Genomic DNA, 17,412 nt, shown 5'->3' on the forward strand with positions numbered 1-17,412 from the left:
TGAAACCAAGGTCCACACCCCAATTTCTGGCCTGACTATAGTCATTGATGTCATAGTGGACCCTATTGATATCTTCAACACCTTGGGCCACTATTTTATGGAGTTTTCGAGCCCCACTCTATATCACCCTTCCTTCCTCCATCAGAAACAAGTGGAGGAAACTTGGGTGACATCCTTCTATTTTCAGAATTGTGAGTGCTACAATGCCGCTTTTACTATGAGGGTGCTAGACCATGCTCTGACCTCATTCCGACCCTCTGCTCCAGGGCCAAACAATGTTAACATTCAGATGTTGCAGACCTTTGTCTTGCGAGCAAGCACTTTCCCCTTCATACATACAATTGCATCTGGGCAGAGGGCACATTTCCCACATGTTGACATGAAGCCACTGTCATACCCGTACCTAAGTCTGGTAAGGACACACACATTCCTTCTAGCTACCACCCATTTCTCTCAACAGCTGTGTTTGCAAGGTGATGGAACGTATAATTTATGCCTGCCTGGTAAGGTGGCTCGAGTCTTACAATTTACTAACCACTGCACAATGTGGATTTCGAGCATGCCGTTTTGCAGTTGACCGTCTCTTCACTTTGTCAACCCAGTTCACGAATGGTTCTATGCAGAAATACCAGACTGTCCATATTTTTTGATTGGAGAAAGCCTAAGACACCTGCTGGAGGTCTGGTATCCTCTGTACTCTCTACACATGGGACTTCTGAGGCTGCCTGCTCCGTTACCTTCAGGAATTCTTAAAAGACAGAGTTTTCAAGGTCCGTGTGGGTTCAGCCCTGGTGGACACCTTCATCCAGGAAAACGGTATGCCTCAGAGTTCCGTCCTGAGCATAGTCGTCTTTGCTATTGTCATTAGTGCTATTATGGCCTGTCTCCTGCCAGGCATCTCCAGCTCCCTTTTCATTGACGATTTTGCCATCTATTGCAGTTCTCCTCAGACTTGTCTCCTCGAGTGGCATCTTCGGCATTGTCTCAATAATTTTTACTCGTCGAGCATGAACAATGGCTTTCGCTTTTCCACAGAGAAAACCGTTTTCTGAATTTCTGGCAGTGCAGTTGGTTCCTTCCACTGTCTTTACATCTTGGGCCTGTTGCTCTTCTGTTTGCTGAAACTACGAATTTCCTGGAGCTCGTGCTTGATAGAAAACTTCCTTGGTCCTCCTATGTGTCTTACCTGGCCGCCCGCTGTACCTGGTCCCTTAGTGTCCTACATGTCCTCAGTGGCACTTCCTAGGGAGTGGATCGGACCACCCTCCTCCATTAGTACTGATCCCTTGTCCATTCAAAACTAGACTATGGGTGTTTAGTTCATGCATCTGCATGTTTGTCCATCTTATGCCGTCCCAATACAATCCACCATCGTGGCATCCGTTTGGCTGCTGGCGCATTTTACAATAGCCTGGTTGAGAGTCTGTTTTCAGAAGCCGCTGAACTACCGCTGTCATACTGATGTGATGTTCTCCTCAGTGGACATGTGTGCCGTTTGTCTGCCATGCCTTGCCATCCATCCCATGCCTCCTTCTTCGATTACCCTCTGACTGCCTCTATGGGGCATGCCCCTCCTCTCTGTTATCTCCTGGAATTCACTTTTGGCTCTTGCTCCAGCAGCTTAACTTCTCTCTATGTGCCACTTTCCTGATGGGTTTGAATTCTTCACCACATTGGCTTCATATGGCAGCTCATGTTCACCTTGGCGTTCATTCACTTCCTAAGGACACTACTCCAGGCTTGCTCTATTGCCTTAAGTTTCTCGCTCAACCTTCATATGGAACTTCACGATAGTACCTTTGTGTGCACTGATGGCTTTTGGACTGACCGTGGTGTCATGTTGCCTTCATCATTGGCACTGACGATTTTCAGTATCAGTTTCTGGAAAACTGCTCAGTGTTTACAGCAGAGCTCTTTGCCCTGTGTCAAGCCACACAATACATCTGGCATCTCAGGCTTTTCATCTGTGTTATTTGCTCTGACTGTGTGTCCTTCAGAGTCTCTGTGTGCTGTAGGCTGTCCATCCCGTAATGCATTGGGTCCTGGAAAGCTTTAATTTGCTCACTCTTTATGGAGCCCCTGTGATGTTTATGTGGGGTCCCTGGTCAAGTCAGTCTGAAGGGAAATGAGGCTGTTGACACTGCTGCCAAGGCTGCTGTCCTCGTACTTCAGCCTGCTAGTTCTTCCATTCTGTCTGATGACCTCTGTCTTGCTGTCTGTCAGTAGGTGGTGTCAGTTTGGCATCACCATTAGTGTTCCCTTCATGGGAAGAAGCTTTGGGGAATTAAACCTCTCCCAGTGGCTTGACCAATCCCCTCTTGGCCTTTTCACCGCGAGGAGAACATATCAGCTATATTGCATATTGGGCACTTTTATTTTAGCCATAGCCATTTAAGTGGTGATCCCCCACCATTTCGTGCTAATTGTCATCAACATTTGACAGTTTGGCATTTCCTGACAAAATGCTCCTTTTTTTTAACCACTTACATTCTAATTTGTATTTGCCATCTGAGTTATTGGCTGTCTTAGCGAACGATGTGTGGGCTATTGACTGCATATTACTTTTCATCCGTCTTAGCAGTATGGCAAAGGACATATAATTTTTAGTTCAGGACCTCTGTTGTCTCCACCTCTGTTGACCTTTCTCCACCATGTTTTTAGCTGCCTTTCTTTGTGTCGATTGGGCTTAGTGTGTAGTCACTTTTAACTTTTTTCCATCTTTGTGTTCTACAGTTCTGACATGGGCCAATACTAAATTGGTGATCCCATGGTGTCTCAGAATGCGTAATATCAACAAATACCTTCTTTTGGCCACGTTTTGCCACAAATTCCTTTTCTCCCCAATTCTATTCAGTACTTCCTAATTAGTTATGTGATTGACCAATCTAATCTTCAGCATTCTTCTGTAGCAATACATTTTGAAACCTTCTATTCTCTATCTAAACTGTTTATTGTCCATGTTTCACTTCCATACATGGCTTCATTCTAAACATATACATTCAGAAAAGACTTCATAACACTTAAATCTGTATTTGATGTTAACAAATTTCAGTTCTTCAGGAATGCTTTTCTTGCCATTGCAAGTGTATATTTTGTATTCTGTCTACTACTATCATCATCAGTTATTTTGCTGCCCAAGTAGTAAAACTGATCTCAGTCCAATTCCATTAGTATCCAATTCCATTATTTTGAACTTTAATTCCTACCCCAGTTTTTCTTTGGTTTCCTTTACTGCTTGTTCAATGTACAGATTGAATAGCATCGGTGATAGGCTATAACTCTCTCTCACTCCCTTCTCAACCAACCATTGCTTCCCTATCATGCCCCCGACTCTTATAACTGCAGTCAGTTTTCTGTACAAGTTATAAATAGTATTTTGCTCCCTGTATTTTAACCTTCAGAATTTCAAATAGAATATTCCAGTCAACATTGTCATAAGGTTTCTCTAAGTCCTCAAATGCTATAAATGTAGGTTTGTCTTTCATTAACCTATCTTCTAAGATAAGTCGTAGGGTCGGTATTGCCTCATGTGTTAGGTTGGTATTGCCTCATGTGTTCCTAAATGTCTCTGGAATCCAAACTGTTCTTCCCAAAGGTCAGATTCTACCAGTTTTTCCATTCTTCTGCAAAGAATTCGTATTAATATTTTGCAACCATGACTTCTTAAACTGATAATTCAAGAAGTTTCACACTTTTCAGCGACTGCTTTCTTTGGAATTATAACATTCTTCTGGAAGTCTGAGGGCATTTTGCTTGTCATGTACAGCTTGCACACCAGATGGAACAGTTATGTCATGACTGCCTCTCCCAAGATCTCAGTAGTTCTGATGGAATAGAGCCTTTCAGACCTCTATCAAATTATTTTCACTGCATCATATCCCCAACTTAATCTTCATTTCCATCCACTTCCCTTTCCATAGTGTTACCTTCATGTTCATCTCCCTTGTATAGACCCTCTGTATAGTCCTTCCACCTTTCAGCTTTCCCTTCTTTGCTTAGGACTGGTTTTCCATCTGAGCTCTTGATATTCATGCAGCTGCTTCTCTTTTCCCCAAAGGCTTCTTTAATTTTCCTGTAGCCAGTATCTATTTTTCCCTTGTGAAATATGCTTCTAAATCATTTCATTTGTCCTTTAGCCATTCCTGCTTAACAATTTTGCACTTCCTGCCACTCATTTTTTAAACATTTGTATTCCCATTCACTTCCCTCATTTGTTAAGGTTTTATATTTTTTCCTTTCATCAATTAAATTCAATACTTCATGTGTCAACCATGGATTTCCACTAGGCCTTGTCTTTTTACGTATTTGATCCTCTATTGCCTTCCAAACATACCAGCCCTGTAAACAATGGCTTGTAGAAATTATCTTCCATTCTTCCTGAACCATAGTGAGTAGCTGCCTGATTTTTGCAGAAAGTAATCCAAATGCATTATTGTTTCCCTAAGATTTTCGGTGGGGTTCCATAATGAGGAACATCTTGCTTTGTGGACAGAAGTATTATTATACTGACACCAAAAGGATATAATCGAAACTGTTGTTACAATTAGAAAAGTGTCATGTAAAATGTTTTCTTGAACACAACAGGAGGAATAGCCTTAGATAACTGTGCAGCCTTCATTTCAACTCCCTGTTGCCACAATGTGCTCAGATAAACACGTTTTACTGGGTACTGCATAAAAATTTGTGTGTGTACTACATGCGAAAATAACAAAGAAAATTTCGCTGCCTCACAAACCAACTGCGGTGTCATTTTATCCCTATGTACCCCATCAATTTGTTGTTACTGTTTTTGATAGCTTATGGCTGCAACACATTGCACACTGGAAAAGACAATCATGATGCTTCTCAACAGATCATTGTTACATCTGTTCCCAAGTTGAAAGCAGACAAGTTACCATGTGTTGACAGGGATATATGATGATTGATTGCTGAAGTATGCGTTAGTTTTTGGCAGTCTCTAGGAGTTATTTTCTCAGTTTTTTGCAGTCAGCTGTGCTGTTTCCCTTCTGTGATTGCTAAAAAAAAAAAAAAAAAAAAAAAAAAACCATAACTAACAATGGACCTTGGTGAGTGTTATTCCTGAGTCATATCTGGTGGAATCCTTTTATGTGCCTGTATTTTGAGATTTAATGATTCTTACACATTCACTGGAAATATTGCAAATCGATGCTATCCATGATTGGATCTGTGTAAAGGAAGGAGTTGTATGTTTGGCAGATTCTGCTCTACTCAAGAGGTTTTTAAGCATTGCATTAGTATGCTATTCCATTCTTCTTTTAAGAAAGCTTTATGATCTTGACCCAGTTGTATTGTTTCATTTATGCAGCACACCTTCGTAGTGTCAAGCAATGGAAACTCCAAGTTGGAATATCAACAATGTAGGAAAGGATACTGTTATTTCCATATAGATGACACATTTTTATGTTGCAGACAGGCACGGTTAAGACACTTATACATAATCTTTTGGCCACAACCTGTGGCCAGAAGCTAATGTGTAAGTGTCATTCAGTTGTGCCTGTCTGCGACTTACTGTGTCATCTTTGTGTTAAGTATTAATCTGTTTTTTCCTACATTGTTGATACACCTTCTTAATGCAACAAACATGTTTGATATGATCTGGATCTGGTGAATATGCATGCCTTTCCATCAAATCGTTGTTCTTTCTTCAGTGCTGCTATGACTGTTAGCAGTCCTCTTCATTTAAAAAGATGGTTGAGGTCCACTGTAGCGCAAAGCAGGAAGGGGTTATTCCACTATTAGGCAAAAGATATTCATTGCACAAAACTTGCTGTAAGCATAACATCTGTTGTAAAAAAGCTTCACAGTACAATTGGCATCTTTTAGACTTCCCAAAACACTTTATCCTGCTTATCAACTTGGTGGAGGGAATTTGGGGGAGGGAGAGGAGGGTGAAGGAGAACACTGGGGTGCTGCATTCTCCTGCCAAATGTGTAGGCCGTCATTTGGGTGGTGTAACAAATCAGATGGTTTCAAATTTTCTGCCATCAGATCTATGTATAGTTCACATAAGAGACTCAACAGCAGATATAACAAAACTGTTTTATCTTGCATAAGTATTTGGCTTGTTAGGGATAAAACTGAATTCTTGAAGTGTACATGAGTAGCAAGAGGGATTCATTGCTCATTGGATTCATATTCTTTGGTGCACTTGTTATCATTATATACTGTATGTCAGTACAATGAACTTTTAATGTGGCCAGTGACAAGTTGCAGTCCTCACACCCATGCCATACTGGTGTGAGACGAATGGGTACTAGGGATTCCTGTGTAGTAGTTGACTTCTGTTGTAACATTTTTGTAAGAGGTCTTACCTACTGGTTGATATGTAGCTTTTAGTGATATGTCGAAAAGTGGAATTTTGTTTAGTTTAGTTTTTGCACATTTCATGGATGATATTCACAACTCACTGTAACGTGGACCATGTTTGTAGGTTTAAAAATAAGATACATTTTCTCTGTGAAAACATACCTACCTATTGCCGATTAACACGTTTCAGAATCAATCTGCAACAAAGTTTCAAAACATTCTGGAACTTTGTGCACAAAATTTTTGTATGCCTACCTTCGAAATACCCTCCTCCACAATTGAAACACTGCTCCCAACTCTTTCCCCTTCCGTAAGCAGTCATGATATGCCTCTTGCTGGTCTTGCGAAGTGCCATCTGCAAATTTTCTTTTATCTGTTGTTCCAAATCTTCACCCTTTCAATGAGGTTTTCAAGTTTGGAAATTAAAAAAGTCCATAGGGGCCAGGTCTGGAGAGCATGGAGGATGAAAGAGCACAGTGATTTAATTTTTTGTGCAATAGTCACGCCCAACAGTGATGAATGTGCAGATGTGTTATCGTGATGCAACAGCTATGAAATCTCCCTTCCCATTTCAGGCCAGTTCACTCTCATATTTTCTTGCAGGTGTTGCAACACGTCCTGCTAGTACCATCGATTAACAGTTTTTCCTTGTGCCATGAATTCATGATGAACTAATCCTTCAAAGTCAAAGAAAACTATCAGCATGGCTTTGACATTTGACCTGACGTGACAGGCTTTTTTTGGTCTTGGAAAACTTTTTCTGGCCCATTGTAAGATTGAACCTTGGTCTCAACATCATATCTATAGACCTACATCTCATCACCAGTTAAGATTCTCTTAAGGAACATCTCTTTCTCATTTGCGCAATTCAGAAGCTTTTCAGCAGATTGTGTGGCAAAGATCTTTTTGGTCTTGACTCATGCGCCATGGGATGAACTTGGTGGAACACGATGGATTCCAAGAGGCTGTGTCAGGATTTCATGACATGATCCAGTTGAAATGATACATTCCTCTGCAATCTCTTGGACAGTCAATCTTTGATTGGTACGCACAATTTTGTTGATATTCCTGAACATGGGTCATTTTTAACTTCGGTGTGGCCTTTTTAAACCGTGTGAACCATTTGTAACACTGAGTATGGCTTAAGCACTCATCACCATAGGCTTCATGCATCATTTGGTGTGTCTCTGGAAAGGTTTTCTTGAGTTTCACGCAAAATTTAATGCAGATGCGTTGCTCTTCTAACTCTGCCATCTCGAAATATGGTAACTGTGCATCACAGAGTTCTGCTCAATACAGCAATTACAACAATGAAACTTCCTGCAGTTACACATTAAATACAGGCATGTGCATGGGTGCCAGCCACATTTTGCTCCAATACACCATTGGTGTGAAATTGGGAATGTTCCAAAATCTTTTGAACAGGCCTCATAAATGTAATTGGAGCTATTGGTAGTAAGCCTAATTGTTTATGCAGTTCCCTACATGAAGTGTATCCTTGCAGCACACTTCTGTGTTATAAATAAAATGTTTCTGTGTAAAGAATTGTCCCCAGAAAATTAAGCCATATGTGAATGGAAGTCTGCAAAGTAAGCTTATTTTCTGATGTTTTCATCACCAAAATTAACAAGGCACGTTGCTGCCCAGCATTGAATCACAGAATTATTTTGTACAGCACTGTGGCACACCTGTTCATTTCTATAATCTGTATTATCTGATAGTAATTCAGCAGTTTTACTTGACTTTGGCGGCAGTGGTTTTACCTGAATGAAGGTGTTCATGGTAGACATTTGACATAGTTGCATGTCCAAAGGTTAAGTTTAATTTAGTTTAGATTTTCACCTGTTACATGGATGGTGCACGAGACATCTTGTCATGATGTAAAATGTTTCAGTGCGTTCACAAATAAGGTACTTTTTCTCCCTGAAAATGCGGCTACTTGTTGGCCTTTTATGTAACTGCATTCATGCCTGTATGACTTCACAGATAGTGAGACACACTTCATACGGAACATTTCTTATGCGTCCAGCCTCATTGGTCTACCCACAACAGAGATTTTGTTTAACTATTCAACTTCTCAAGAAGTGTTTGAAATACCACATGATGGTAAATCAGATGGTCATAACAACTGCACAACTAGGATTTGTTTTGACATGGAATGTAGTGGAATAACTTTTACTGATTTGGTTGTTATGAATTTTAATGTTGTTTACTGATTTTTGTATTTCTTTGGTGAACGGGAAGAACTAGAAGTGCTGACAGATTGACTTGTAGCGAAGCATGAGGTAACTCAACACTTAGAACAAAGATATTGATTGCATAGAAGTGAGTAGTAAGAATAATATGTGGTGTTCACCTGAAGAAAGACATTCGGGGCCATTGATATGCTTCAGACAAAGTAATGCTTGCTTGGGTAGAGTCATGGTTCCATTGGCAATGACAAACGTTTTACCATGAAGGCACTGACTGTCTTGTCCCTCAGTGGGATAAGTACACTGAAGCGCAAAACCGATATAGGCATGCGTATTCAAACACGAGATGTGTAAACAGACAGGTTACGGCACTGCAGTTGGCAATGCCTATATAAGACAGCATGTGTGTGGCACAGTTGTTAGATTGGTTACTGCTGCTACAATGGCAGATTATCAAGATTTAAGTGAGTTTGAACATGTTATAGTTGGCACGTGAGCAATGGGGCTCAACATTTCTGAGGTAGTGATGAAGTGGGGATTTTCCCATATGACCATTTGACAAGTGTACTGTGAATATCAGGAATCTCGTAAAATATCTAATCATCAACATAGAGGCTTTGTAACAGTGTGGGGCATGTGAAGTTGGAGTGATACGGGACCACTGATATGTCTAGATAAGACTCTGACGGGTGACACATATGTAAACATCGTGTCTGATCACCTGCCTCCATTCATGTCTATTGTGCATTTCAATGGACTTGGGCAATTCCAACAGGACAATGACACCCCACAAATGCAGAATTGCTGCAGAGTGGCTCCAGGAACATTATTGAGTGTATCTGGGATGCCTTGCAACGTGCTGTTCAGAAGAGATTTTATTTTATTTTATTTACACGTCAAGTTCCATAGGACCAAATTGAGGAGCAAATCTCCAAGGTCATGGAACTTGTTAGTACATGAAATTACAACATAAAAGTAATAACAGATAAAAATAAATGTTTATGAACCCAAAAAAAGTCAGTCCATAAGTTTAAGTAAACGCAATCAACAATACAACAAGAATCACCTTAATTTTTCAGGGAGCTCCTCGACAGACTAGGAGTAGTGACCCATGAGGAAACTCTTCAGTTTCGATTTGAAAGCACATGGATTACTGCTAAGATTTTTGAATTCGATTGGTAGCTTATTGAAAATGGATGCAGCAATATAGTGCACATCTTTTTGTACAAGAGTTAAGGAAGTCCGATCCAAATGCGGGTTTGATTTCTGCCAAGTGTTAACTGAGTGAAAGCTGCTTATTCTTGGAAATAAGCTAGTATTGTTAACAAAAATTGACAGTAAGGAATATATATATTAAAAACAAAGATTCCATGACTTACCAAACGGGAAAGCGCTGGTAGATAGACATAATAAAAAAAAACACACACACACACACAAAATTTCAAGCTTTCGCAGCCAACGGTTGCTTCGTCAGGAAAGAGGGAAGGAGAGGGAAAGACGAAAGGATGTGGGTTTTAAGGGAGAGGGTAAGGAGTCATTCCAATCCCGGGAGCGGAAAGACTTACCTTAGGGGGAAAAAAGGACAGGAATGTTTCCTGAAAGTTTGGCCGTACCTTTTTGTAACACCCGTGTGCGCGCGCGCGCGCGCACACACACACACACACACACACACACACACACACACACACACACACACACACACACATACAGGGTGTTACAAAAAGGTACGGCCAAACTTTCAGGAAACATTCCTCACACACAAATAAAGAAAAAATGTTATGTGGACATGTGTCCGGAAACGCTTAATTTCCATGTTAGAGCTCATTTTAGTTTCGTCAGTATGTACTGTACTTCCTAGATTCACCGCCAGTTGACCCAATTGATGGAAGGTAATGTTGAGTTCGGTGCTTGTGTTGACATGTGACTCATTGCTCTACAGTACTAGCATCAAGCACATCAGTACGTAGCATCAACAGGTTAGTGTTCATCACGAACATGGTTTTGCAGTCAATGCAGTGTTTACAAATGCGGAGTTGGCAGATGCCCATTTGATGTATGGATTAGCACGGGGCAATAGCCGTGGCGTGGTACATTTGTATCGAGACAGATTTCCAGAACAGAGGTGTCCCGACAAGAAGACGTTAGAAGCAATTGATCGGCGTCTTAGGGAGCACGGAACATGCCAGCCTATGACTCGCGACTGGGGAAGACCTAGAAGGACGAGGACACCTGCAATGGACGAGGCAATTCTTCGTGCAGTTGACAATAACCTTAATGTCAGTGTCAGAGAATTGCTGCTGTACAAGGTAACGTTGACCACGTCGCTGTATGGAGAGTGCTACGGGAGAACCAGTTGTTTCCGTACCATGTACAGCGTGTGCAGGCACTATCGGCAGCTGATTGGCCTCCACGGGTACACTTCTGCGAATGTTTCATCCAACAATGTGTCAATCCTCATTTCAGTGCAAATGTTCTCTTTACGGATGAGGCTTCGTTCCAACGTGATCAAATTGTAAATTTTCACAATCAACATGTGTGGCCTGACGAGAATCCGCACGCAATTGTGCAATCACGTCATCAACACAGATTTTCTGTGAACGTTTGGGCAGGCATTGTTGGTGATGTCTTGATTGGGCCCCATGTTCTTCCACCTACGCTCAATGCAACACATTATCATGATTTCATACAGGATACTCTACCTGTGCTGCTAGAACATGTGCCTTTACAAGTACGACACGACATGTGGTTCATGCACGATGGAGCTCCTGCACATTTCAGTCGAAGTGTTCATACGCTTCTCAATAACAGATTCGATGACCGATGGATTGGTAGAAGTGGACCAATTCTGTTGCCTCCATGCTCTCCCGACCTCAACCCTCTTGACTTTCATTTAAGGGGGCATTTGAAAGCTCTTGTCTACGCAACCCCGGTACCAAGTGTAGAGACTCTTCGTGCTCGTATTGAGGACGGCTGTGATACAATACGCCATTCTCCAGGGCTGCATCAGCGCATCAGGGATTCCATGCGACTGAGGGTGGCTGCATGTATCCTCGCTAACGGAGGACATTTTGAACATTTCCTGTAACAAAGTGTTTGAAGTCTCGCTGGTACGTTCTGCTGCTGTGTGTTTCCATTCCATGTTTAATGTGATTTGAGGAGAAGTAATAAAATGAGCTCTAACATGGAAAGTAAGCGTTTCCGGACACATGTCCACATAACATCTTTTCTTTATTTGTGTGTGAGGAATGTTTCCTGAAAGTTTGGCCGTACCTTTTTGTAACACCCTGTATACAGACACAAGCAGACATTAAGTCTTTGAACAAGATCCTGAATGTGGGCTTTCCACAACAGCTTACTATCTATCTGAACACCTAGAAATTTGAACTGTTCAGTTTCACTAATCATATGCCCATCCTGTGAAATTAAAACGTCAGGTTTTGTTGAATTGTGTGTTAGAAACTGTAAAAACTGAGTCTTACTGTGATTTAGCGTTAGTTTATTTTCTACAAGCCATGAACTTAGGTCATGTATTGCGCTATTTGAAACCGAGCCAATATTGCACACAACATCCTTTACTACCAAGCTAGTGTCATCAGCAAGCAGGAATATTTTAGCGTTACACATAATACTAGAGGGCATATCATTTATATAAATAAGGAACAGGAGTGGCCCCAACACTGATCCCTGGGGCACCCCCCACTTGACGTACCCCACTCAGACCCCACATCGTAGCCATTCTCAACATTGTGATTAATGACCTTTTGCTGTCTGTTGCTAAAGTAAGAGGTGAACCAATTGTGAGCTACTCCCTGTATTCCATAATGGTCCAACTTCTGGAGCAATATTTTGTGATCAACGCAATCATATGCCTTAGTTAAATATAAAAATATGACTAGCATTCAAAACCTTTTGTTTAACCCATCCAGTACCTCACAGAGAAAAGAGAATATAGCATTTTCAGTTGTTAAACAGCTTATAAAGCCGAACCGTACATTTGATAGTAAATTGTGTGATATAAAATGATCAATTATCCTTACATACTCAGCCTTTTCATTAACTTTAGCAAACACTGATGGCCTAGAAATAGGTCTAAAATTATCTACATTATCCCTTTCTCTGTTTTTATAAAGCAGCTTTACTACTGAGTTCTTTAATCGTGCAGGAAACTGACCATTCCTAAAGGAAAAATTACAAATATGGCTAAATATAGCGCTAACAGCTGCAGCGCAATACTTTAATATTCTGCTAGGCACGACATCTTAACCATGAGTGTCTTTAGTCTTCAGTGATTTAATTATTGACTCAATCTCCCTCTTGTCTGTATCAGAGAAGTATTTCAGACACCAGTTTTGGAAAGGCATTTGTCAAGACAGTTATGATTCCCTATAGAAACTAAATTTTTATTTAATTCACCAGAAATGTTCAGAAAATGATTAAGTATTATACATATAGCTGCTTCATCAGTAACAGAAATATTTTTACTGCGAACTGACTTTATATTGTCGACCTTGCGCTGCTGACCAGACACTTCCTTCACAACTGACCATATGGTTTTAATTTTATCCTGTGAATTAGCTATTCTATTTGCATACCACACACTCTTTGCCTTCCACATAACATTTTTTAAGCACCTTACAATACTGTTTCTAATGGGCTACTGTAGCTTGATTGTGATTACTTGTAACATTTTGATATAATTCCCGCTTTGCTCTACATGATATCCTTATCCCCCTCGTCAGCCACCCAGGCTGCCTATTACAGCTAGTACCATGTTTAGAACGTTCTAATGGAAAGCAACCCTCAAAGAGCATGAGAAATGTGTTAAGGAAAGTATTATATTTATCATCTATGTCATTGGCACTATAAACATCCTGCCACTCTTGTTCCTTGATAAGGTTTGAAAAACTCTATTGCTGTCGGATTAACTTTCCTACATAGTTCGTAATTAAATTTGATATTTGTTTGAGTACTAAAGTCTTTTAGTGTTAAAACTTGTGCATCATAGTCTGAAAGGCCATTCAGCCTTTTACTAACAGAATGCCCATCTAGTAAAGAAGAATGAATAAAAATATTGGCTATGGCTGTGCTACTGTTCTCCTGTACCCTAGTTGGGAAAAAACACTGTCTGCATCAGATCATATGAATTTGTGAGATCTACCAACATCCTTTTTCTTGCACCATCATATACAAAATTTATATTGAAGTCACCACATATAACTAATTTCTGGTACTTCCTACAAAGTGAATCAAGAACCCTCTCTAGCTTGAGCAGAAATGCTCTGAAGCCAGAGTTAGGGGACCTATAAACAACAACAATTAGAAGTTTAGTTTCACTAAATTCAACTACCCCTGCACAAAAATTCAAATATCTGTTCAGTGCAGTGCCATGATATGTCTGTGAACTCGAATGTAATCTCCTTCCCCTTGTATTCTTATGGATTTATGGACAAACCTGCAGGATTCATGGTGTTAGTTCCCTCCAGCACTACTTCAGACAGTAGTAGAGTCCATGCCACGTCTTGCGGCACTTCTGCATGCTCGTGGGGTCCCTACATGATATTAGGCATGTGTACCAGTTTGTTTGGCTCTTCAGTGTATATTAACAGCTATAGTGATTATTTTTGAAATACTAAAAAGTTATCTACTTTTTCCGCATTTCTCGTTTTCTTTTGACTGATCCTTGAATATTGAACTTATTTCTTGGCATTTATTGAATTGCTGTCCATATAAAAATCAGTTTTCAGACATTGTCATGGATGTAGTTTGCATATACACTGAGAGACAAGGTTGTGCTAACTGTACTTTTCTTACCACTGAAATATAAATGCATACATTGGCATACAAAGTGGTGATCCAAAATTATCAGTTTTTGTTACAAAAACAAACTTATGGCTGTATACATTAACAGTTTTACCAGGAGGCTTTACATTTGAAATCTTCTATTGAATAATAGCATTTATCTATTAGTAAATGCTCCAGTTTATTCTTTAAGGTATTTGATTTAGCTACCTTAAGATCAGATGGTAGTCTTGTGTAAAAAATTGTTGCTATTGTGTGTGGTCTACAGTCTGCAGCCTTTTTATTACTTTTAATTTTGTAAAAGTTTGCAGTTACCTGTCTGTCGTAGTTATGTACATTACTGCTCATTAGGTTATGTTCTGGATTTAGTTTCACTTACACGACTGCCTGTAGGATGTACACAGAGTAGGTGGTATAAGTATTTTAAATTTTCTGAAAATTTCTCTACAAGGCTCTCTGGTTTGCCTTAGATACCACAGTTATTGCTGTCCCCCCCTCCCCCTCTTTTTTAGTCTAAAAAGCCTGTTGAAGCTATGTAGACTGCTGATGGCCCAACTGTATCAGTACCATGCTGAAGATACAGATGAATCAGACCTGAATATATTTGCCGTAGGGTATCACAGTCCATGCATGCTGACACCAGTTTCAGTAAATAAACTTTTATAATGTCTGTCTTACAAATATGATATGTGTGCTTTTTCTATGACAGGTGTTTGTTATAATACCCAAAAATGTGTGGGGCTCGTCAAAAGTAGCATTGCATAGTGAATTCATATTCAGGAGTGGTGGATTTCTAATCTCCATCTAGCTGTTCTCCTTCAAATTGTTCATAGTCATACTATCTGTAATGGCCTTGACTTCAATGAGGCAGTAAACATTAAATCTCACTTCTTTTCTAGTTGCATTCTTTGAGAATAAATGTTGTTTATAGGAAAATTAATATTTTGATGTCGCTACTTTACTAATGAAACAGTACCTGTACTAAGAGTGACATGTTTTAAAATGAAGATTCACATAATTGAATAATTTAATTGAATAATTTTTTTTAATTCCTTGTTTACAAACATAAATAATTTTTTTTGTCCATTTACAGTGGGGATCAGAACATGGCTCATATGAAACATGTGAACAACCTAGTGAAGTTAAGGAGTCTCTTTAAAAATCTGAAATATGTTCCTGAGCCTATTCAGGGATATGTCGTCCCATCTGATGATGCCCATCAGGTGTGTATCTTGCAAGAGCTTACTAATGACATTGTACTATTAGATACATCTGTGAAAAATAGACATAGGGGCAAAGATAGAGAGATTCAGTGGTTGAAAGGAAGATGTGTTAATGCTGATAAGTAATGAAACTGTAAGTTGGGTACTAAGAGTACAGTTTGTTGATTGGAACTTACTGATAAAAAAGAAATGGTTACTTAGCAAGCCAAGGAATGCAAAAAGGAACACTAAAATCTTAACTGAGCAAAATTTCTGTTTATGAATGAAATGCAGCCACGACAACCCTTCTAAAGGCTCTTTAATAATGAACAAATAGAAATTTCATTTTTATGATAACTAACCCCATTGAGTTTACTTCATGGTAATGTATGGAATGGTGAATGGTTTAACAGAGTATCTAAACATGATAGGGGAAATGCTAGTATTGTTGAAAAGTAAAATGAAAATACAAAAACATGCCAAAGTTAAGTTTTTAGGAATGTCTTGAAGGAATCTTGATAGTGTAAACCATATCCTATAAAGGAAAATGTGGAGCAAAAAGAAGTAGGGAGAAAGAGGAGACTGTAAATTGAGGAAGCTGGAGAGAGATTATTTTTCATAAATAACTCTAATAACTCGTGTGATAATGATAAGTAGTAATAGTGGAAGAAGTAAAGATAACAATTCATCATAAAGTTGAGACATGGAGTCACTGACAAGCTCATAAATAAAACAGAATGTTACTAGCTTTTAGACAAAATCTTCTTCAGAGGACTACTGCTAGCCCCTGCCTCACACCCACCTCTGCCCTCATCCCATGACTTTAACCTCTCTTATCTTGCATTCACACCTCCTATACAGTCTCCCTCTTCCTGTATTCTGTCTTCCCCTTCCAAACCATCCTCTTCATTACTGTGTGCTATGCATAACTCCCTTGTCTTTGCACCAGAACTAACTCACCAGTGCCACATTCCAATACTTTGCAATTGGTGTCCCTCCCTCCCGGGCACTAGTCACCCTTGCCGAATTCTCCCCTCCCCACTACTCACCTCCTTTCTCGATTCCTGCTCCTTCTGACTCAATCTCCCACCCCAGTCGAGCTGCAGTGCCAGCACTTTGTAGTCACCTGAGGCGATGCAGCTGTGTGTGTGTGTGTGTGATTTTCTGTTAGTTCTGATAAAGTATTTGTTCATAAGCTGGTAAGATTCTTGGTCTTCATGTGCCCAACACTAAGGCAAAGCCACAAATATATAACAAGTTGTTACCTTTTCTTCTTTCATAATTTAAATAAATCATGTTATGTAAAAGGTAAGGAAAGTCTTTAACTATGTTACTGAATTTATTTCTTTGATTTAAATGTTTCCATCGATGTTAATGTTTCGTACAATTTGTAGGCTTCAAGGAAGAAGTTGTGGGGTTATTTATATAGAATTGCAGCTAATCCTTTGAACAAGAAAGAAAGGAAGTGATGACTTTTTCTTGAGAAGCTGTGGGCAGCTAGATTTGTACGGCACAAGCCACTATATGGCATATTGTAAAAGTTAACCACTGTCAGTATTATTTGCCATTCCTATTCTTTGTTATGATCAGAAGAGAAATTAAGAGCCACTTTTTTAATGTCATCAGTTTTTTGACTGGTTTGAGGCTGGCTTCCATGTTTTCTAATAATATGCTAATCTTTTTGTCTTTAACTACTACTAGAGTTAAGTGAAATTAGCAAATAAACTTAGCATTTTGAAATTCAAATTTATCATTTACGTTGCTTCCCCCCTCTCCCCTGATCTGTATATAATTCCAGAGATGGTGTATTTATCTGGCAAAATATTTACCAAAAAATTATAGCTTTACTCGGATTTAAAAAAATCTAGTTCAGTAATTATGACAAATAAGAG

At 39.6% G+C, this 17,412-nt stretch overlaps 1 protein-coding gene across 6 annotated transcripts in view; it reads left to right on the forward strand.

The window, feature by feature from the left end:
* LOC126259759 (xaa-Pro aminopeptidase 1) overlaps positions 1–17,412 on the forward strand; it is a 155,012-nt gene that overhangs the window by 15,816 nt on the left and 121,784 nt on the right. For all 6 annotated transcript variants that reach the window (XM_049956753.1, XM_049956758.1, XM_049956759.1 and 3 more), the window contains exon 2: positions 15,412–15,541. In XM_049956753.1, coding sequence (XP_049812710.1) covers positions 15,412–15,541 — 130 coding nt within the window. The remainder of the gene's footprint in view (positions 1–15,411; positions 15,542–17,412) is intronic.

The sequence above is a fragment of the Schistocerca nitens genome, chromosome 5, assembly GCF_023898315.1.
Source record: "Schistocerca nitens isolate TAMUIC-IGC-003100 chromosome 5, iqSchNite1.1, whole genome shotgun sequence".
NCBI lineage: Eukaryota > Metazoa > Arthropoda > Insecta > Orthoptera > Acrididae > Schistocerca > Schistocerca nitens.